Source organism: Engraulis encrasicolus, chromosome 21 (genome assembly GCF_034702125.1).
Source record: "Engraulis encrasicolus isolate BLACKSEA-1 chromosome 21, IST_EnEncr_1.0, whole genome shotgun sequence".
Classification (NCBI taxonomy): Eukaryota; Metazoa; Chordata; class Actinopteri; order Clupeiformes; family Engraulidae; genus Engraulis; species Engraulis encrasicolus.
Genome location: NC_085877.1, coordinates 25447731 through 25471499, shown reverse-complemented (window position 1 = coordinate 25471499; position 23769 = coordinate 25447731). Strand labels below are relative to the sequence as shown.

The 23769-nt window shown below is 42.4% G+C and overlaps 1 protein-coding gene across 1 annotated transcript in view; it reads left to right on the top strand.

Moving 5' to 3' along the window:
• Positions 1–23769, top strand: part of kcnj10a (potassium inwardly rectifying channel subfamily J member 10a) — a gene marked incomplete at its 3' end in the record, with an annotated part of 64507 nt that overhangs the window by 13733 nt on the left and 27005 nt on the right. The window contains exons 2-5 of the mRNA XM_063186457.1: positions 4636–5022; positions 6552–6763; positions 18409–18540; positions 19378–19555. Of these exons, the coding sequence (XP_063042527.1) occupies positions 4653–5022; positions 6552–6763; positions 18409–18540; positions 19378–19555 (892 nt within the window). The remainder of the gene's footprint in view (positions 1–4635; positions 5023–6551; positions 6764–18408; positions 18541–19377; positions 19556–23769) is intronic.

The window sequence follows — 23769 nt, the reverse complement described above, 5'->3', positions numbered from 1 at the left end:
CCGCCCCTACACGTGCTGCGAGACGTCGAGTTGGTCGACTTCACGCCGAGATTAAACAGGAGAACGCAGCGCTCGATATTTTGTTTGGAAGTGAAAATTTGACACGTTATGCAACACAAATGCTGCATGACTTTTTGTCTGCTTTCTTCCCCGCGGCGAGATTTTCTTTTTGGAAGTTTTTTTGTTCTGCCTCTCCACAGTCTCCATACAGATTTGTGTAAAGACCTCAAGCTGAAATACTAAAAGGAATATTAAACTAATTTCTATTCTGCTCATTAGTCTAGTAAGTCCATCTTCTGCCAATGCCAACACCAATTCACCTGCTACTCAGCAGTCACCTGCCGCTGCACCTGTCTTTCACAGAACAGCCTCTTCCTGCAGATGGGCCTGTCCAAGGGCTTATTCACTCTTTGCTAAAAATACTCAATTACATCCTAACAACACGGCTATGACATTACGAAGAAGCTTAAGTAACAGATTAAGTAACAGATTATTGTCATTAGGAATTTGTTGACAGTAAGGTTATAACAGACGCTCTGTGCTAAGGGACATGTGTTGTAACAGAGGGCCAGGGTTTAGCTGGTTAAGGGTAACACGTCTACCAACTGTACTTCATGACATGAATTTCTCAATATCGCATCTTGTCAAAATTCTGTAGTTTTCACTTTTGTCCAGTCAGGGCCCCCCTGCCAGATGGGTTTCCCTATAGGTTGCAGCCATATCTAGCCTGTTAATCCGGCCCCGCTAATTGGCAAATCACTCTCTGGCTGGTCTGGTCTTACCTTATCCTCATACTGATTCCATTCATACAGAGAGACAGGAACAGTCAAATTGAAAACCGATCACTGGTGGGAGGAGCGAACTCTGCTCAAACTGTTGGTTTGAAATGTGCATCTGATTTAGGCCTACTAACTGCCTTTGCTAATGGCCAACTTGACGGATAACTTTTGCCAATTTCAATATGCTGTTGTTGCTCACGCTACCCTTGACTTGTCAGTACCCGGTGATGCTGCATTTTTCAACTCAGCCCTTTCCAAGATCTGAGCTATTCTAATGGGGGCAGACTTTGTTTACACTACAAACCTTCTTAACATAGGCCTACTCCAAATATTATCCCAAAAGGTATCACTGTTTGCTAGTTGTCTGCTGATGTAGCATAACCTTTTTGGTGTTATTTGGAATAAATCAAGATGTTCTTTTGAAATGTAAACAAATGCCTGCCCCCATTACAATGACCAGGATCTCGGAAAAGGCTGGAGGAAAAACAAATCTCAGGTACTGACAAGTCCAGGGTGTGAGCATTACAAGTGCATGTCGAAATTGTCAGAAGTTATCCTTTAATCAAATGGTTCTCCAAATCTGAGGTTGAAGCAAATATCATTGGACACATGAGGACAGATTGAGCCTCAGGAACACACGTGTAAGAGACCAGACATGTCCCACGGCATGTTACATAAGACAGGACACAAAGGATATAAAGGACACATAGAATCGACCTGATCAATGAGAGGAGTGTCTGAAAGGAGAGAGCAGATTCAGACTCACTCGGACAGAAGGTTCCAGCTCAGTGAGTGCCTGTGTGGGGATGCTGATTTCCACAACATTAAGACCAAGGCACCTCAATGTCTCTCTCTCTCTCTCTCTCTCTCTCTCTCTCTCTCTCTCTCTCTCTCTCTCTCTCTCTCTCTCTCTCTCTCTCTCTCTCGTTCTCTGAGTCCAAAGAAGTCAGTTTTGTGTATGTTACATTACAACCCCAGGTCCCTCTCCGTCTTCTCTCTTTCTCAAAGAAGGATTCAGAGAAGAACGAGAAGAGGAGAACGATTCAAAGAAGTCACCCTTATCTGCCGTACACAAGAACGCAGCAACTGCATATCTGGTTGAAATTGAGTTTAGATCGGAAATTGGCTTTAAAATAACTCTGTCAAAAACTGTGGTCCAACATCGCCCCGTTTCAGAGAAAAATCATGTTGAAAGTGCAAAAACTACAAAAAAGGAAGTTACTGCTGTGTTTTGGTTTGAAGAGGTTACATCTTACACACTCGTTTTTTTGTGTGTGCATACATTTCTATCCCCCCAAAAAAAAAGTATTACAGGGAAGAGAAGAAGAAGAGGAGGAGAATGACTCAAATAAATCACCCTTATGTATGTTAATCAAAGTCATGCTGAGAAGCAAAGAAGTCCGTTTTGTTACGTTACACCCCAGGGCTCTCCTCCTCTACCAAGGGCGGGGAACCTTTTTCATTCGATGGGCCACTTCAAATTCCTTCAAGGGCCGAAAAAAGTTATCTGAGGGCCGTACTATCACAAACCAGGATTTACCCCTGCACTTTGGGCCTATATTGAAGGCAGCCACCTTTAAAACATGGCCCTCCTTCACTGAATACCCTGAATGTAATTTAATTGTATTGCAAATAGTAGTTTCAAAGATTAATTTACAAAATATGTCATATTTCATGTGAAGCTGCACAACATTAAAATGATGTCGGGGGCCGAATAAAATGGCTTCAAGGGCAGTAAACAGCCCTTGAGACATAGGTTCCCCAACTCTGCTCTACACCAGGGGTGTATACTGTATGTCTCGAGGGCCGTTTATATGATGCAGTTTCGCATGAAATATGACATATTTTGTAAAGGAATCTTAGAAATTACATATTGGCCATACTGTACAATTACCTGTAAGTGATTTTCAGGGGAACTATAGAGAAGGTGGGGTTTGTTTAAGCGTGGCCCTTGGAGGGCTTTTTCGGCCCTTGGAGGAATTTGAAGTGGTCCTTCGAATGAAAAAGGTTCCCCACCTCTGCTATATACACTCTTCCTCAAAGGAAGATTGAAAGGAGAAGGAGAGTAGAAAATGCTTTTAAAGAATTTACCCTTGCTGTATGTTGTGAAACAAGAACAAGAAGAACACACACATGCACGCGTGCGCGCACACACACGCACACACACACACACACTGCGGTCTTGACAGTAAAATAATTTTCGATTCCTATTTTCTATTCACTATATGACACTGTTTACGAAATTGCACACGTTTTATTTTGGTTTCTCTCTCTTTCTGAGCCTTGTGTACATTATGTTACCACCCTGGCGCCTCTCCCTCTACTCTCTTCCTCAAAGGATTCAGAGAAGAAGAGAGAGGAGGAGAGGAGGATAATGACTCAAAGAGTCACCCTTATGTATGTTAACCAAAGTCAAGCTGGGAAGCGAAGAAGTCAGTTGTGTGTATGTTAAAGTTAAACCCTAGGCCCCTCTTCCTCTACACACTCTTCCTCAAAGAAGGATTGTAAGGAGAAAGAGAGCAGAAGATGGTTTCAAAGAATTCACCCTTGTTGTATGTTGTGAACCAAGAACAAGCTGCTGTGACCCCGATCAAAAAGTCAGCGCTGAAGAGAGAAAAACTCATATTGTGGGAAGGGCACAGGCTTTCAACTGCATCCGAGAGACAGGACGGCGTCTCAATGTGAAACGCCGGGTAAACATTTGAGGAGCTTTTATTTTGAAAGGGCAGCTGCCTGTCTTCGTCTGAAAGGGCTTTTTAATGTAGCTTAGCAAGGGTCCAGCTGGTGGTCAGTCAGTAGTGAATGGTGGGAGAGCTAGACTCGCTCTCCTTAATGGACACCAGTGCCCTTTGCCCATAAAGCCCACCTCTGTCAAGCCTTCAGGGAGCCCAGCCCAGGGGAACACAAGGAGCAAGGGAGCGAGGGACAGAAGCGAAAAAAGAGGGGGGAAAAAACAAAGAGATGAGACAAGGAGAGAGGAGGCGAGCAAAAGAGAGAGAGACCGAAGTGGGGAAAAGAGGGAAAAAAAGAGATGCGGTCATGTGTCTGTACGATATAATGTCACCTCTTCTCATGTGTCCGCTCCTGTTTTTCCTTTTTTTCATCTTCCTGCCTCCACATTCAGCTTAATCTCTGTTTCTTGATTTCTTCGAGATTCTTTCTTTTCAGTGATTCTGGTCTATTCAGCATGTCTAACGCTTTCAGCTCGGGAAATGATAACAAGGCTTCTCACATTAAGTCTCCTTATCTTATACCCAGAGCTGGACTGGAAGCAAAAAAAAAAAGCCCAGGCATTTTTTGTGGCCCCCTCTTAATTGTGGGTCAGTCTCTACAAAAATGCAAAACCAATAGCATTTGCCCCTGAAGGCCCACCGGGAAATGCTCTGTATGCCAGATTACCAGCATGTCTGGCTTTGACATTGGAAGGCTGTATAATGCTGCTATTGATCCTCGGCTCAGGCTTTAGATTTGACTTTGACTGGGCTAATTTTGACAGGGACAGTGTACAAAGACCTCCTACAATATTCACTAACCCCGAATGGAGACATAAATGGGTATTTGATAGTTATGTGTAATGAATATTTCCTTTGCACTCTTATCTATTTTTGCTGTTTTGACATGTTGTTTTTTATATTTTTAGTAGGGTCTTTTGTCTTTTTGTCCTTTTCCTTTCCTTGGTCCTATTTATTTTGCTGTTTGGAAAATATTTAGCTGGAAAATTCACTCTTTTCAACTGAATTCTACATAGAGACAGTCACAGATTTGCTTTTGGACTGAAAAACTTTGTTTTCTACTGAAACACCAACACTGATAAAAAAACAATCCCCCTCCCACCCTTTCTGTTCTCTAACCCCAGGCCCCTTTCTAGAAACCATGACGACTGCTACGCCCCCCTCGTCTCACACGCCCTCCCCGCAGAAGGTGTGCCATTCCCAGACGCAGACCGACGTCCTCAAGCCTCTGCTCGGCGCTGGGTCCGGATCCGGAGGTGGTGGGGTGGCAGGACTGAGCCCGGCGGCGCTTAGGAGACGCAGGCGCGTCCTGTCCAAGGACGGCCGGAGCAACGTGCGCATCGAGCATGTGAGCGGCCGCGGCACGCTCTACCTGCGCGACCTCTGGACGACCTTCCTGGACATGCAGTGGCGGTGGAAGCTCTTCCTGTTCTCAGCCACCTTCGCCGGCACCTGGTTCCTGTTCGGAGTGCTGTGGTACCTGGTGGCTCTGGTGCACGGAGATCTGCTGGGTAAGACACTGCTTTTCTATCACACAGTGAAAAAAAATGCAGATTCAGTTCATCAAATCAAAGCATCTTCTTGGTCTCCACCTGGTTCCTGTTTTGTACCTGATGGCACTGGTCCATGGGGATCGGCTGGGTAAGACAGTTCAAGTAGCTAAAATAGAGTGGTGGTTCCCAAACTGCGGGTCGGGACCCCAAGGACAGTAGATGGGGGGTTGAAAAGATAATGGAAATGGGTAGCAGCAGGAGAATGGGACTACATAAAGCCTTGCAAACTGTATATGCTTCCCTACCATATAGCAACATATGTAGGCTATTTCTCCTGTGATTTGACCATGAAAATGTAGCAATTCTAAGTGGCACAAAATGTTTATTGTTTTGGTAAGGGAGGGGGGGGTGTCCTTTCACAGCTAGTGGCAAAATCAATCAATCCATCAATCAATTAGTCAGGCAGTCATTCAATCAGTCAGACATCAGCAAAGTATAGATTTGCTGACTCGTAGATACAGTAAACCTTTGATGGCATGCTGGGTAAGGAATGGGGAGGGTTGTTCTGGTGCTCACAGTGGTGGTAGAGAAACTTTGGAATGGATGGTCACAGTATGGTTCATTCATTCATTCATGCATTCATTCATTCATTCATTCATTCATTCATTCATTCATTCATTCATTCATTCATTCATTCATTCATTCATTCATTCATTCATCAATGTAGCAAGGAACAGTAAAGTAAGTAATGCAGTTAAAATGATCAGAGTGGGCACAAAAAACTTGTGAAACAGGTAGCATATGAGAGACATAGGGAACCCTGTTTGACACAAGTTCTCAGAAGAGACATTCTGGCATGGTAAACAATATCTGTGCAGCTGCCAGTTTTCAGTGTTAGCAGCAGTCTTGCATTTGTTTGTGCACCTGAACTCCCTTTAACCCCTTACCCTAACCGTAACCCTTACCCTCAATGCCTCCCCCACCATCTCTCTGCCCTTAGTGAGAGAGTAAAATTAGCAGCACATACATTTTAAATTCACAAATACATTGTACATACAAAATTACACATTCACTCTTATTTTACAGCTCAGAGAGTAACATATTAAGTAATTTGAGGGAGTTCAAGGCAGTCCCACAAACAATCCCAAACCTCGATTGAATTAATAATACATTTATTGGCTGATGTAGTATGGTACAAAGTGTTTGGTGTTTATAAATCTCTTCTCTCAACTCTTAATAAGCTCTTAACGCACCCTTACTTTCTCTAGCCTTGTGTAGAAAATTCAGATACTGTAAATGTTTTGGTTTCATTTCTATAGACCACATACTCGTTAAAAAAAGACCAATTTATGTATTAATTTCATAACATATTTCTCCAATTCTAAAAACACCTCATTCATGTATCTCTACTGTTATATAATTCAACCCAGTCTCCAACCACAATCTCTGGTTTACTTGGAAACATATCTCTATATAACACCTCATTTGTGTAATTCTCCTCTCCTCTCCTCTCCTCTCCTCTCCTCCCCTCTCCTCTCCTCTACTAGAATTCAACCCGCCCTCCAACCACACCCCGTGCGTGATGGAGGTCCAGACGCTGACGGGAGCCTTTCTGTTCTCGCTTGAGTCGCAGACCACGATCGGCTACGGGTACCGCTGCATCACAGAAGAGTGCCCCGCCGCCATCATCCTCCTCATCCTGCAGCTGGTCATCACCATGGTGATGGAGATCTTCATCACCGGTACCTTCTTGGCAAAGGTGAGGGCTCCATGGAGTCCATGCTGATGTTGATGTTGATGTTGATGTGATGGGCTTATCTAAGGCAGCAACTTCAGCTTATGTCAAATCAAAAAAAGCATTCTTGGGGTGTAAAAAGGAAAGACTTAAATTTTTAACAATGAATTATAAACAGAGCAAGGTTTGAACCTTAGATCTTCGGACATCTTTCAAGAATTATAAGATAGAATAATTAAAAGTGCTGCTGATGCTGATGTCGATGTTCTTACTAGTGTGAGGCCACATTGCTGGGCACCCATGGCCTAATGGATAGGGACTTGGGATCAGAGGATTGTCAGTTGTCATTTGGGAATCTGTCTGGGTTTTAGTGGGTTTTAGATTCAGAGCCTACCTAGGTGAAAAACACATATACTTAAAGTGTACTTTTTTTGACCGTAAGTACAAAGTGTACTATTTTCGGTGATTTAAAGTGTGCTTCATTGCACTATTAGTGCGCTGAAGCACTACTAGAGCAGTACTTCAGCACACTTGCAGCACACTGAGGCTGCTAAATTGGCACCACTTTGGACAACTTTAAGTGCACTACAAGCATACTTTTAAAAAATATGCTCCAAACACGCTTTTCATGCATTCGTATGGCATTAAGAGTGTGCTGGAGTACTCTTCTATGACATTTTATTGTTACTTGAAGTTTAATAAAAGTATATTAACTTCATGCTTCTTTGGACTACATTGGAACACTTTAAGTCTGTAAAAAGTGTATCATATTAAGTATTGTAAATATATTAACAGGTATGTTTGAAGTATGTTTACGGTACACTCCCAAGTCCATGAAATAACATAAATGTAATACTATAATCCATACTATTTCTCAGTGCATGTACATTAACCACATCCACATTGGTGATATGCATGCATAGCATATTTGATACATACAGTCATTACAGGTACACATACAAAGATTTCAGGTACACATACCACTTCAACTCAATCTTATTTCATCTTCTGACACTTGAATTCTTATTTGGGAACATTATCATTACTTTGGTCAACTACAGTACTTCTGCCTTACCTCCCATTGTCAGATGATTGGAAGTGTGAGCCTATATATACCAGAACATATACGTGACCATCGCCAAGACGGTGGGAACATGGTCATTTTTTGTGTTCCACTTAAAATGTTAAAAATCCCTACAATAAACGCAGAATATAATATTTTCATGCAAACCAAAGATATTCCTTTCCTTGAGATAAATGGCTCTCTGTTTGAGAAATTTAGCTCCAAGAAGTGCAGTGCATGATGGGATATGCATGATGGTGCATGATGGGTAAATGCACTTTGTGTAAGCACACTTTGAAGATATTTTGGTGAAGTTCAATTATGGTGCACTTAGAAAAAGTATACTTGTAGTATGTTAAAGCGATTTACACTATAGAAATCACACTTCGAAGACATTTGGGTGAAGTATAATCATTGTGCATTTTAAAAAAGTGCAATTGCAATATGTTATAAAAAGTAAGTTCACTATTAGAACACTATTATTATGTTCCTCTAAATACACTTTAGCCAAAAATCTTCCAAGTCCACTTTAAGTATGGTTGGCTAAGTGTACTTTATTTGAGAGCAACTTAATTACATCTAATTTTAAGTACACTTTAAATAAGCATATTGTAAACATACTTTTTCTTAGCACAAAAAGTATGAGTGCACTTTTAACATGCTAAGTACACTTCAGTCGTGCTTTTATTGTACTAAATTGAACCACTTTTTCACCTGGGTATCCTTGCTAGCAGGAAGAATGTGTGTGTTAGGTCCCTACACCTCCATCATTGGCTGAAGTGCTCTGTAGTAAGGCATCTAGCCACAAAGAAAGCAACATTTGCTAAAGTAATCATAAATTGATGTGGATGAAAGTGCAATATAATGTGAATTTGATGATACAAAGACATTTTTTGAGCAATGCTGCTGGGTAACAACATGATTGGCTCCTCATTTCCTAATTTTCGGGTAACACTTTATTTTAGGGTTACATCTATTAGCACTAATACATACAATATTAATGTCTGTGTAAGTAACTTGTAAGGCATGTACTAAGCAGAATCAGACAGTTGTTAGACATGTATTCACAAATGTTTTGTTAAAGCACAATAAGGGATTTATTACCAATATAAACTTAGTAAGGACAGTTGGCCTAGATTTCTATTAATGAGTAAGCGGTACGTGCCAGAATACAGTGTGTATAAGCTCCTGGTACACTGTGTGAACAAACCCTGAACAGTGTGAAAACAGATGTGGAATAAGGGTCCCTATTCTAAAAGAGAGGCATTGCTCAGCCCAGCAAGCATTGGATGTAAACTTCTTAATGACTGTGGGGTGGTGAGATGTTATTTTTTCATATACCAGTTAGTTTTAATTGTAAAAACCCTACAATAAATGCAGAATATGACAATGAGTAATAGTTTGGAAGCGAAACTAAGCTATTCCTTTGTGATAAATAAGTTAATGTTTGAGAAATTTAGCGGTAACACTTTCTATGAAGCCCATATCTGTAGCGCATTATGAGCGCATTTGTAACAAATTATAATGCACATTATAATTACTTACAAAGCATTACGACTACACCGATGATGTTTCATGATGCTTTATGTTAACAGTAATGCATAATCATGAATGTAGCTTATAATACTTTATACTATTAATACTTTAAACTATTATAATAGTTTATCATCCAGGTCTGTGCATAGAGGGGTTTAGGTACTCATAATGTACTATAAGCCCCATCAGGCAGCCTGTAGTTTATAGCCAGTCATGAGCACTCATGACACCCTTGGATTTATAAAGCATTATAAGCTAGATTCATAGTTATTAATAACTGTTAATATAAAGCATCATGAAGCATTATGAGTGTAGTCATAATACGTTGTAACTAAGTAATCATAATGTGCGTTATAATTTGTTATAAATGTGCTTATAATGTTGGTTTTAAGTAAAGTGTTACCAATCTAGCTCCAAGAAGTGCAGTGCATGATGGGTACGCAATCTACAGACAACCTACCCAGCTCTGGGCCTACCTACGTCCTTAGCTCCTCCCCTCACTCGTGCAATTTAGTTGTTATCCAAACAATTTGCCATGTACGTAACAAGCCATCTGGGCTGAGCAATGCTTCACTTTAGAATAGGGACCCTTATTCCACATATGTTTTCACACTGTCAGGAGCTTATACACATTGTATTCTGGCACTTACTACTTACTAATAAATAGAAATATAGGCTTACTGGTCCTTACTGAGGTTATAATAAATCCTTAATTGTGCATGAACAAGACATTTGATTTTGCTTAGTACATGCCTTACAAGTTACTTATACAGGCATTAACATTGTATGTGTCATTGCTCATAGATGTAACCCTAAAATAAAGTGTTACCAATTTTCCTTATGAATTTGAAAAATTGTCTACTGCCGATCCAAGGTCTCCTGTGCAGTGACAAGATGTTCCAGACAGATCACCTGCGGCATTCAATCTAGGTCTAGGAAGTGGAAAATTAATATAAAATTACACCACTTGTGGCTTTGTGACATGTAATTAATATTGCCTGATGGGCATCCTTCCCTCATTATTACTTGTGCTGTACAATTAATTTCCTATGTTGTTTCCGCCTCCTGTCAATGATCAAAGAGTTGACAGTAATTGTTAAGATTTTTGTGGGGTGGGGGGTATGCCTTTATTTAAGACAGGACGGTGAAGATGGTGGTGAAAGGAAAGAAGCGGAAGAGAGAGAGAGACAGGGGAGGATCGTGAAATGACCTCAGGCCAGAAATGAACTCCGTTCCCTGGTGTAACAGTGTGGTGCCTTAGACATTTGAAAAGTTGTGAGGTGCATGCACATCCCATAAAAAGCAATTGCCGTGGGTGCAGGATATAAAAGAGCGCACATGCAAAAAGTAAGAAATATCCGCACACCGCAAAAAGCTCCCTTGTTGTAATTTAATAAATGAAAAGTTGGCACAACGTTTCGACCTGTCTGGCCTGTCGAAGACCAGACAGGTCAAACGTTGTGCCTTAGCCGTTTGAGCAACGGCTGAGGCCTTGACAGCAATTTAAGGTCTTTGGAGGAAGCCTTTGGAGCTAGGACACAAGAACTTCTCCCTTGACGTGAGGATGGATGATTTTTAATGAGGACTTATAGATTTTGATAGAAAAGATAAAGAAAAGGGGATGAACGTGGTGCGAGAGGAAGAAAGCAAAAGGGAAATAAGCGGAAGGTGGAGAAGAGAGTAACTCAACTGCGCTATATTTTTTAATATTAGAGTTCAGCACTTGCAGAAAGTGCTATATTAAAATAAGGTGGAAATCTTGGGAATAATTGTGTGCTTAGAAACATTGATCTGAATAATGCACACACAGTTTGAAAAACTCTAGATGGATCAAACTGCTGTCACATCTCGGGTGAGACCCATCTGGCATGGCATTGCTTTGGTTGCCCCGGTGAGGGGATGTATACAGGAGCCTGGGGGCCAAGGAGGTGCAGGGACAGGTCCTTACACACAACAACAGAGATTGGACCAGGAAGCGGAAACGACAATAAATGCTGCACAATATTATTTTGAAATCTTGTGAGACGCTATTGTAGTCCTACCGTCGTTAGGAAATTAGAAACTTCATCACTTTAGGGCTGGGGGTTGAATTATGCTCACGTGCAGGCAACAGGAACTTGAGGCAACTCTCTGCTTATTAATGTGAATGACCCCCTGTATGGTGGATCTGAATGTTACAGCTGGTCAGGGTGTTGTAGTGGGAGAGCATATGATTGAACTGGGATTGCTCCCCTTACGAAAATCGACCATAGTAAATCATGGGTTTCATGTTCTTATTTAGCATAGTTCAGCGCGTTTTTCTTAACTATGGTTCAATCATGGTTTCATGGTTTGACTATGGTTTAACTATAAAATGAACCATGGTCTTACCACGGTTTAGAACCATTCATTAAATTACAAGTAGCTGCCGCTTTTTTATCCAGCGCACATATTGATGACAGTCCTTGGAGCAATGTGGGGTAAGGTACCTTCCTCCAGGGCACCTCAGTCATGGATGGAGGTGTAGGGAGAGGTAAGGGTGGGATTCACACCTGCAGCTCTGTGATATTCAGTCCAACTCTCTAACCATTACACAACAGCTGCCCACAAGTTTTCATGTTTTTTGGGGGTAACCATGAAACCCACAGTTAACCATTGTGAAACCATGGTCGATTTTCACAAGGGTCTCTGTCCTTGACACTGTCCTCAGTTATCATTAGCTTTACCTCCAGTCTATATTACCTTACATTACACTTAGCGGGCGCTTCTATTCAAAGCAACTTTCATTTGTTTACTATTATATTACATATTATACATATTGGTTACAGTCCCTGGAGCAGTATGGGGGTTAGGTGCCTTCCTCAAGGGCACCTCAGCCATGGAGTGTGTTAGGGATTGGAAGGGTGGGATTCAAACTTGCTACCCTGTGATCTAAAGTCCATGTCCTTAACCATTAGGAAATGGCTGCCCCATAGACTTTTAGCCTGACCACTATATTTGGAATTGCTGTACAGTTTGTGTACTTAGATTGAGAATTTTTATCGTCTCTCATCCACACACCAGTACTTGGATTGAATAAGATTTTGTTACTTGGTTGCGAGAAATGATGCTCCGAGCTCTGGTTAGACAGTCGTGCTCATTAATTTTCATTTAGGATGCACTTTTCATGACTTTCAATTTATCTTCCCTACACCATCCAAAAACTATTTTATAGGTGTGTAAGAAAACAATGACATTGTTGACTTCAAATACACTTACTTATTATGCAATTGTCAATAAGTCACATTTTCCTTCTTCTTTTTGCTTCACTGTGGAAAATGCCTCCTCATGGTAAGTTTAAGGACTATGAATGTGTTCTGCAGCATACCCCATTGCTGAGTCCAATACTTTGTTATTTTACCCTAAGTTACTTATTTTATCCATGGAAGATAGCTGGTAGCTGAGCTATATTGTTAGTAGTTTTAGCAGTATCATTAACTTTATTGTTAACTCTCTCGCTGGAGGGGGTTGCGCCATGTACTGTACTGCAATGACCTCAATGTCTCTGTGTGTGTCTGTGTGTGTGTTTGCCTGTCTGTTTGTCCGCCTGCTGTGTTTGTGTCTCTTCTGTCGGGAGCGCCAAACACACACCAAGTTATACCCTTTGGCGCACACGCACACGCGCACACACACACACACACACACACACACACACACGCGCGCATGCACGGACGCACAGACGCACGGACGCACACACACACACACACACACACACACACACACCATCACGTGCATCTGGTGTTGGCCAGAGGTCCAGATTGCCATTTCTAATAGTTCTTGTTATTATTATTATTGTTTTTATTATATTTATTATCATTATTATTATTATTATTATTATTATTATTATTATTATTATTATTATTATTATTATTTTGCTTGCCATTGCGTGAGCTAAAGCTTTCCCTCACAGCATCTCTGCACTTAATGTTAGGGCTCTCCAACTGAGTTTGAACCCATTAAACTCTTGGCACTTAGTATCAAGCCTTCACCATCTATAGTGGTCAAGTGGTGTTGCTGCCAAGCAGACCACCAGATGGTCCCAAGTCTGATCCAACTGCCTGTCAAGAATGTACCAGCAAGCATTTAGGGACTGTGTATGCATACCCGGGTATTTTGATGAACGAAGACTTTTCCCTTCATTTATGCCTTTTATTTACACACCAACAGGGGTTTTCCCTCTCAAAACGGATCTTCATAAAAACTCAGGGAAAAAGGGAGACTTGAAGAACATTCTCCTTACTGAGCACAGTCTTAACGTATTTATGACTGCTCTCGGCAGCATATTTATGTGGATTTGCCGATGGTGTGTACGCAAATATTTTGGAAAAGGTTGGGAAGAAAAAATGTTTGTTTATCGAAATACCAGGGTATGTATAAACAGCGTATTAACTAGGGTGTGATACAAAGTAGAAGTGGAAGAAAAGTAGGCCCCACACATCCTCATTAGATACTCAATAGGTAGAGTGGAATAACTGGTGTAATAACACCAAATGTATCAACACCAGGTGTAACAATACCACAGCACTGACGATGCTTAAGATCTTGTGAAAAACTAGGAATGCACTCAGGGAGTGCAGAGCAGACCTTCGTCAAGGAAGCTGTTTGATAGAACATTTGACTATGTTTCACCCTATTTTTTCCAAGTCTTTCTGCCTTGTTTCTGTGGCGTTAGAAACTAGAATGTCAAAATTCCAGGATACGGATCATGAGACGGATCACCACCAAAATGTAATCACTTCTTCCTTTTATCATTTCCAATAACTCCACAAAGATTTATCAAAATCCGTTCACAACTTTTTGAGTTATCCTGCTGACAGACAGACAGACAGACAGACAGACAGACAGACAGACAGACAAACCAATGCTACCGAAAACATAACTTCCTTAGCTGAAGTAAAAAAAAAAAAAAAAATCGCTGCTCATGGAATTTTGAAAAACTCGCAGCCTGCTTGTAAACTGGGCCAGGGTCCTGGTAGGACCAGAGTCCAAACTGTAGTGCCATTCACACACAATATTTCTTTTTCTTTTGATTGTTGTCATTGTTTACCACTAGAGGGAGATCATTATTGAAGATTGCGCACACTTGCAGGCACAAACAACTTCCTTCTTTTTCTCTGTTTTTCTTTCTTTTCTTTTTTTCCTTTTTTAATTCTGTGAGACAACTCTAAAGCTGTGGTCTGTGTAAATGTTTCCGAGTTTGGGAACTACCGTGTGGTGTAAGGCCACATCTTTACCATATTCAACTGATCTCAACAACACACCAACAGCAAGTAACAAACAAACAACACAGCACCATGTGTCTTGTTTGTGGTGTAAAATGAAAATCTGATGGAAGTAGGCTACCAGTTTTCATCACAGGCATTGGAAACATTTTTGCTTGCATGTGTGTTGTATGTTTGAATATTTGAATGTGTGTGAATCTGTGTGGACACCTATGTTGTGTTTTTCTTTTATATTGTGTTTTTATTAGTATTTTGATGTGTGCTACTTGTTAACTGCGCTGGGATTTTTACCGGCATGTGATATGCTGTATGTGTGTGTGTGTGTGTGTGTGTGTGTGTGTGTGTGTGTGTGTGTGTGTGTGTGTGTGTGTGTGTGTGTGTGTGTGTGTGTCTGTGTGTGTCTGTGTGTGTCTGTGTGTGTGTGTGTGTGTGTGTGTGTGTGTGTGTGTGTTTTGCCCCTATTATGCAAATCCTGGTGTCATAAGTCTCTTCATGTGGTTTATATGTGAGGCCTTAGGTTGTTTTCCATGTGATTTTCGGCCAGTGCTGAGTCATTGTGTGTGTCTTCCCACTCAATTGTATTTGTCTGGTGTGGTTTTAATGATTGAAAAGGAGAATATTTGAGTATATGGGACACATGTCTGACACATTACTACTACTACTACTACTACTACTGCTACTGTTACTGCTACTACTACTGATTGTTGTAGGCGATTAGGGGAAAGAAACGTGGTGAGATGGTGTAGATGCGCATCTTGTCACCAGGCCAGGGAGGCAGCCGCTTATGGGCCCCAAGCCACTACATGGTGATAAACAGCTAAACTTTAAACTATAATAGCAGTGATTTTTTTCGAATCTTCATTCCTTCATTCCTTCATTCCTTCATTCTGGGTGTACTGCCCTACAAAGGCGAAGTGCTAGCCTAGAAATCTAGACGCCCCTAGAGGCCGCAAATTGAATTTGGGGTTTAGCTCGCTAGGCTAGCAAAGTGCACTAACAACATAGAAACTTGGAAAAATGTCTCCAAAGCCTTGGCATTAGGTTGGATATTGTAGTTACTGCAACTTTGACATAGCAATAGCTCTAAAACAGACTCTAAGACATTTTGACCATAGGGCTTTGTCACAAGATAAAGGAGGTGTAATGAAGACCATTTTCAGTTTAAAGTCTATTTTCACAAAATATGTAGTTACTACCCTTTGCCTTTGTAGGGTAGTACACTGTTGCCAGCTTTCTCAGTTTTACCTGATTGTCCCGATTGTTAATGGTCTGTCCCACCGAAGGGAAATACCAGGGGCGTCAGCTGACCTAATGCTTTACAGGTGCACAGTAGGGCAAACAAAACATGTTTTTGCAGTTATTTATTTTTAAAAGCTTGTAAATAATTATATTATGGCAAGTAGTGCATGTGCACTTTTTGTGAGCATTCTGTAGATAAGGCTACTCCGTGTGCTAAACTTGAGCTAATTTCCAAGGTAGCAAGGTTGTTGTATATTGTAAAAACTCATACCGGGGCACAGCAAATCAATACCCAGGCCAAGGGCGAAACTTTGATTTTGACATTGGTGGGGACACAAAAGTGCTCCAAGACAAAGATTCCAGAAGCTTTTTTGCATTATCAATCATAGGTTCATGTCATGCAGATGTAGGGCACGGTCTATGAATATGGTCATTGATCCACGTCGATTTATAAGCACGAGCGGTGCTGTCCCCATAGCCTATTTGTTTCAAACGTGTATGACGCGCTATGCCGATTTAATGTCACGCTTTCAAAGACGTTGATTATTGAGAATGGAGAACGAGACACGGAATAGGTTAGAGGTAGGCCTATAGGTGAAATTAATGTGGAGAGCATGGTCTATGAATATGGTCATTGATCCACGTCGATTTATAAGCACGAGCGGTGCTGTCTCCATAGCCTATTTGTTTCAAAAATGTATGACGCGCAATGCCGATTTCATGTCACGCTTTCAAAGACGTTGATTATTGGGGAAACGGAGAACGAGACACTGAATAGGTTAGAGGTTGGTGAAATTCATGTGGAGCGAGAGAAAGAGAGAGAGAGGGTGGGCAGCACCAACCCTTTGGATGCAGTGATGCACGCGCAACCGAAATTGAAAGAAAAGACAGGGAGGGACGAGAGGCAAAATGGGAGGCGCGGGTACTCAGACCTCCAGACCTATCCCCTTCTGAATTCTGCATTTTTTTTGTTTGTCATTATGCTAAGGTGCCCGCCGACGTTTTACAAAGGCGCCCTCGTGATAAATCTGCTCGTGTTATGTTGACGAGGAGTTATTGTGTCACTGTCACAAACATTCTATCATTTGCAGGACATAATGCAACATTAACATATTGACAGCCATTGGATATTCAACTGCACAACAGTCTCTGCAGTTAGTTGTGCCATCGTAGACAACTTGATTCATAGATAACGAGTTTGCCCTGCTAACGGGCTGTGTTCCAAACGTCATTTCATTAGCGAGTGATAGTGTGACTTACAGATTTCTTTGAAAAGTAGCTCCGTATGTCCACTTTTTTTCTTTTGCCTGCCATCTCACTTGGCAGTCATGTGCCCGTGTCACCCACGTTGCACCAAAGATTCTGGAACGTTAGCCTGCCAGAGTAATTTAATAACGTACCGTGTGGTAACACCACTGATAAGCGCAGTGATAGAACCTACCGAAAAGACCTCAGCTTCTTTTTTTTTTTGGCGCTCCTGCCTCCTAGCAACCATACACAACCTAGAGTCTCACGTGAAAGAAGGGGAAGGCACAGCCAATCAGATTGGTCGTCAGCCTTTGGCAAAGGACTTTTGGACGGGACGAGAGACCGTTTTTCCCCCCAGCCCCAGTGATCAAATTGGTGCGGACAAAACGATAATCGCTGGATATTGGTGGGGACGCGTCCCTTATATCCATGCCGAAATTACGCCCATGACCCAGGCACATGCCCCTGTGAAATAGGTCTGGCGACGCCGCTGAAATATACATGTATATTTTCCCTGGACCCTGAATGAGTAGCGTCATTGCTGACAAGAAAAAGGGTGGGCTGACTTCTCGAAAAGTCCAGGTTTTTAAGCCAGGCTATGTAGGCAGCTAGTTGAAATGTATACGTGGTGACGTGGTGTGTAGGCCTAAGGGGCGTTGTAAGATTGATGTGGTTTAGTGATGGAAAAGGAGAATGTGTTTGTGTGTGACACTTTTGCTACTACTGGTAGTTGTCCTTCCGCCGCCGACTAATGTGATGGAAATGGTATGTCATGTGTGTGTGTGCGCGTGTGCATGTGTTTGTGTGTGTGTGTGTGTGTGTGTGTGCGCGTGCGTATCCTTGTGCGTGTGTCTATGTACGTATGTGTGTGAATGTGCTAGGCCTAAAAAGTGTGGCGGTGTTGTGTGTTGTGTTGTGTGGTGTCTGTCTGTGTGTATTCATATGTGTGTATGTGTAAGCGCATAGCATGTGTCTTGACCTGAGAAGCATGTTGAGATGCTTAAGCTCTATCAGCATGCTCTGTGCGTGCGTGCGTGCATGTGTGTGTGTGTATTGATATGTGTACTTGTGTATACACTTTTGGATGTCTGTGTCTCTGTGTGTCCTGTATAGGTTGCTAGACCTAAAAAACGTGGTGAGACGGTGAAGTTCAGTCAGCATAGTGTGTGATGTACTATGCTCATATGTGTGTATGTGTAAACTCATATCATATGTGTCTCTCTGTCAGGTTGCTAGGCCTAAGAAGCGTGGTGAGACGTGACGTTCAGTCAGCATGGTATATGGTGTGTGTATATTCATATTTTGGTACGTGTAAACTCATATCATATGTGTCTCTCTGTCAGGTTGCTAGGCCTAAGAAGCGCGGTGAGACGGTGAAGTTCAGTCAGCATGCGGTGGTGGCCAATCACGAGGGCCGACCCTGTCTCATGATCCGCGTGGCCAACATGCGCAAGAGCCTGCTGCTGGGATGCCAGGTCAGTGTCATTTTGTCTTTCTTTCTCTGTTTCTCTATTTCTCTCTCGCACCTTCTCTTTTTTTTCTTTCTCTCTCTCTCTCTCTATCACTCTCTCTGTCTGTCTCTGTCTCTGTCTCTCTCTCTCTCTCTCTCTCTCTCTCTCTCTCTCTCTCTCTCTCTCTCTCTCTCTCTCTCCCTGTGTGCTGTGTGTGCGTGTGTGTCTGTAAAAACACAAACCACTGAGACCTCTCCTCACCCTTGACCATCGGCTGACTGTGACATGACGAGCGGCAAATGGGATTATGGCATGAATGTCTGATCCATACAGAGCTGTCAGCCACTGACATGCTGGCTGTTCTGTGTTGTTGACAGTGACAGCAACTGCACTGTTGTGTGTGTGCTACAGGTATGGGTGTGTGTCTCATCCGTATAGTATTGTATTGTTGACTTTGAGAGACACCATGCTATCGTGTGAGTGTGTTTGTTTGTGTGTGTTGTTTGTTTGTTTGTGTGTGTGTGTGTGTGTATGTGTGTGTGTGTGTGTGTGTGTGTGTGTGTGTGTGTGTGTGTGTGTGTGTGTGTGTGTGTGTGTGTGTGTGTGTGCGACTGAGCACGTGTGGACATGTGTGTGTGTGTGTGTGTGTGTGTGTGTGTGTGTGTGTGTGTGTGTGTGTGTGTGTGTGTGTGTGTGTGTGTGTGTGCGTGCGGCACATGCCCATGTTTGCTCCTCCCATTACTTGAATTTGCAACCAAGTTAATCCAGTTGTAATTTGGGAATTGGAATGTCTAGTTCTAAAATGTATAAATGCTAACAATTATTCCAATTCTAGTTCTGTTGTTGCGTTCTGTCGCCCAGGTGACGGGTAAGCTGCTCCAGACGTCGCTGACCAAGGAGGGGGAGACGGTGCGTCTGGACCAGAGGAACGTTGCCTTCCAGGTGGACACCTCCAGCGACAGCCCCTTCCTCATCCTGCCCCTCACATTCTACCACGTCATCGACGACAGCAGCCCACTCAGGGCCTGGGCCGCCAAAGGTACAAATGGAACAAAGAATTTAGCATCATATTTAAATCTATTTATGTATTTAGAAAATAGAATAGAATACAATAGAATGCAATAGAATAGAAAATTCAGTTTATTTTCACTATACAAAATGCACATTGTCAGAAGACCTCTCATGGCGTCATATTTTTTATTATTATTTATATATTCCTTACTTTTGTATCCTCTCCTCCTGTTTGCTCTTGAACTTGAATACTTGTCACTTAACTTCGCACCTCTACAGCCTTTCACTCTAGTTTTAAATTGTACAGGGAAAGTACTGAACTATAAGGAAAGCGTTTTGGGAAATGTGATGAAGCAGTGGGTTGCAGATGAGTGGCAATTTTGTTGTGTGCAGCGTGCACTTGTGTACTTGGAAGTGCTGTGTCACAATAGCAATGGGAGGTGGAGTGTCCTAGATGGGCTGTCACTTTCACTTTCCCTTTTCTTTCATAACAGTGGTGCTGATGGTGAGGGTTTTCATGGGGGTATAGAGGAGTAGATGGATGTAGGGGGGTGGGGAGTTAGATGTTAGATGTGGTGATTTGAGAGGGGGGTTTTGGTGCCGCAAGGGGGGATAGGTGTTGCCAATTCTAAGGGCCCAAGCACTGACAGCACTGACAGGGGCCCTTAAGGGGGGGCTAAATTTGAATCTTTCATGGGGCCCAAAGTTTCTGGCAGCGGCCCTTCCATTTTGGAAGTGGTGTCAGGGGACAAAGGGGAAAGTGTAATCTAATTGGGAAGAGGGTGGAGTGCAGGGGGTGGAGAGGTGAGAGCAGTACGATAGATCATGGGGGTGAGGAGTGCTGGATAGGAGTGTCAGGCAGTGGATCAGGCATAATGCTGACCGTTGTGCCCATACTCTTATGCCTCTTTTCCACTGCCGGTTTTCTGGTAGGCCTACAGCTCGAGACTTTTTGGTTTTCCATTGGGCACGACACAGCTCAGTCAAAGAGCAACAAGTGGCAGCAGAGTCGCGCTGTGTCGAGCTGTAGACCTACCAGAAAACCGGCAGTGGAAAAGAGGCATTTGAGCAGGGGCGTCAAACATAAGGTCCGGGTGCTGGATGAAGCCCGCCAGATGGTTCAATCTGGACCCAGACTTGTAGAGAAGAAAAAATGGTAAGAATGTCAAAATAAGAAGTAAATGTCTTGGCCATTACCAAATTTGTTGCAGTTGTCTGAGATTTCACCTTTGAGAACAAATGTCTTTATTTTGGCCGCCATTTACAGTCAACGCTCCTGATATACGCGCCATCATCCACCTCGAAGTGCTTGACTTCTGTAGCGATGTGATTCCAATATGAAGCAGATATTTTTTACAATATTTCGCAATTATGTTACTGGTCCAGCCCACTTGAGATCATAGAGGCTATATGGCCCCTGAACTGAAATGAGTTTGACACTCCTTGCTTAGATTAAAGAATATATTACTTAAAGGTACACTGTGCAGGAAATGGTCAAAAAAGGTACTGCAACTATGCTGCTCATTGAAACTGGGCTGCCTATTGCCAAATTTGATCTTTACATGAAAGCTTACTAAGTAATAAACAAATATTTTCTAGTATGGTCCAAGTAGATTCATTTTTGCAGCTACAAATAGCTATTTTTGGAAATTCAAAATGGCGGACCATGGAGAAGATCCCCCTTTTCATGTATGAAAAGTGTAATTTTTCCAGTCATAATGAATACTTAGAATTTGATGGTAGTGGTAAGTATTCATGAAAAAGGTAACATTAGTGAATAGGCAGAATGAATTCTGGAAATAAACAACTAAAAATCTCACACAGTGTCCCTTTAACCCCTTAAGGCGCGGCTTTATAAATTCATTGTTACCAGTATGGTAATGACCAAGTCGTGGTGCATTACTAAAGGGCTTGTGTTGTGTCATAGTATTGTAGTGCTATGGTAGTTACATTTCAATGTCTATTACAGCGTGCCTCAGGAGGTACGGCGCGCATTAAGGGGCTACAGGAGCACTCCTGCCAATTTCAATATGCTGTTGTATTGCTCACGCTACCCTTGACTTGTCAGTACCCGGTGATGCTGCATTTTTCAGCTCAGCCCTTTCCGAGATCTGAGGTATTCTAATGGGGGCAGACTTTGTTTACATTAAAAACCTTCTTAACATAGACCTACTCCAAATATGTTCCTGAAAGGTATAGCTGTTTGCTAGTTGTCTTTTGGATGATTTTCGGTATAAATCAAGATGTTTTTTTTTAATGTAAACAAACTCCTCTGCCCCCATTACAATGACCAGGATCTCGAAAAAGGCTGTGGGAAAAAAAACGTCCAGGGTAGTGTGAGCATTACAACTGCATGTCGAAATTGGCTGAAGTTATTCTTTAACATTTCCAACAGATGCCATGTTTTACATTGCAATGTTTGTCCTGTCTTGTCTGGCTAAAAAGAGTGAGAAATTGAAATTTGATTCCTTTTAACGTATGTACATTGATAGCAGTGGTGCAGTCTACGTAGAACGCGGGTATACGGAGTATACCCACTTCTAAATTCCAGTATACCCACATAAAATTGATTGATCCATTATTTTGAATGGCACAAATATATGCAGTATACCCACTTCAAAAAATGCTCAAATATACAGTATACCCACCATAAAAAGTAGACTACACCACTGATTGATAGTAAGTACATTGATAATGTACAAAGTAGATGACGTTGACTTTTGGGGGTTGTTTGGCGGGGGTAGATTTGGGTGAGAGAGAGGGTGTTTCTGAGGGCATTCATGTCTGGCGACACAGGTGGAAAGGCTAATCTAATTGGGAAGAGGTTCAGAGTGCTAGGGGGTCGTGAGTTGGACTTGCGATGGAAAGAGGGTCCCCTTGTCTGCTGCCTGAGGGCCATGGAGGTTGTGTGTTCTCTTGAAGGGGGTCAGGTCTGCATGCCAGTAGGGTGGCGTGTTTACTAGAAACCAGTGGCGTAACAAGTTAGTCACTGGCCCTGGTGTGAGTATCCACCATGGGCCCTCAGAGATTGGCACGATTTTAGGATATGTAGTAACACTTTCTATTAAGTCCATATCTATAACGCATTATGAGCACATTTATAACAACTTATAATGCGTATCATAATCATACTGCATTATGACTACACTCGTAACGCTTCATGATGGAGTACATCAACAGTCATGAATAATTATAAATCTAGCTTATAATGCTTTAGACCTCTTGGTGATTTAAGTACTTGTGAATGGTTTTAAACTACAGGCATTGAAGGGGCTTATAATACATTATAACTTTCATAATACACTATGATTAATTATGATATGCATTATAAGTTATAAATGCGCTCATAATGCGCTACTAACACTGAGGAAATGTAATGCAGTTTTGATAACTTACTCTAGTTTAGACAGACCAATTATTTTCATAACCAAATCAGAATTGAATGAAATTTTGATTTCATTTTGATTTTGGGGATGGTGACAGGCACTTGGAGGTCACAGGACACACACACGACCACACCTGCTGTACCTGCTATAGTTACGCCCATGCTGGAAGCGCTGGAAACAGATGATGGACACTGGGTGACAGTGGATTTTGGAGGTAGGGGGTGGAGGGGTTGAGGTTGGTGATGGGGGCAACACAGGGTGTTGCAGTGGTGTTTTTATTGGAGGGGGACGGTTAGCATTGGTGATGGCGGGGAAACAGAGGGTACAGGCTATAGGGGGTGGTATGGCGTCTGCTGAAACCTAGGGGGGCAAGTGTGGTGTAGATGTTTGGTGTGAATGGGAAGGGGGAGAGGGAGGGAGGTGCAATGGTGGTAGGGGTGTTTTGTTTGTTGTATGGGGACGTTTATGGGTGAGAATAGATCAAGAAGGAGCACATGGTGGTGTGTGTTTATGTGTGTGTGTGTGTGTGTGCGCACGTGCATGCACGCGTGTGTGTGCGTGCGTGTGTGTCCGTGCACACGCGTGTGTGTGTCTGCGCGTGCGTGCGCACATGTGTGTGTGCGCGTGGGTGCGTCCACGTGCATGCATGTGTGTGTCGTCTATGAATGAATGACAGATTCCAGCGTGGGCGTATACACTCACACAAGTAGGTGAATGCCTGTCACAGACGGGGCTGCTTTCGCAATCTGTCTCAATTTGTTTTTCTTCCACTCCAGTTCCCCCCCATCACACGTTCAATTCTCCTTCTCATGCCCTCGCATAGTTGCGCTGTTTGGCGCTGTTCATTCGCTAATCT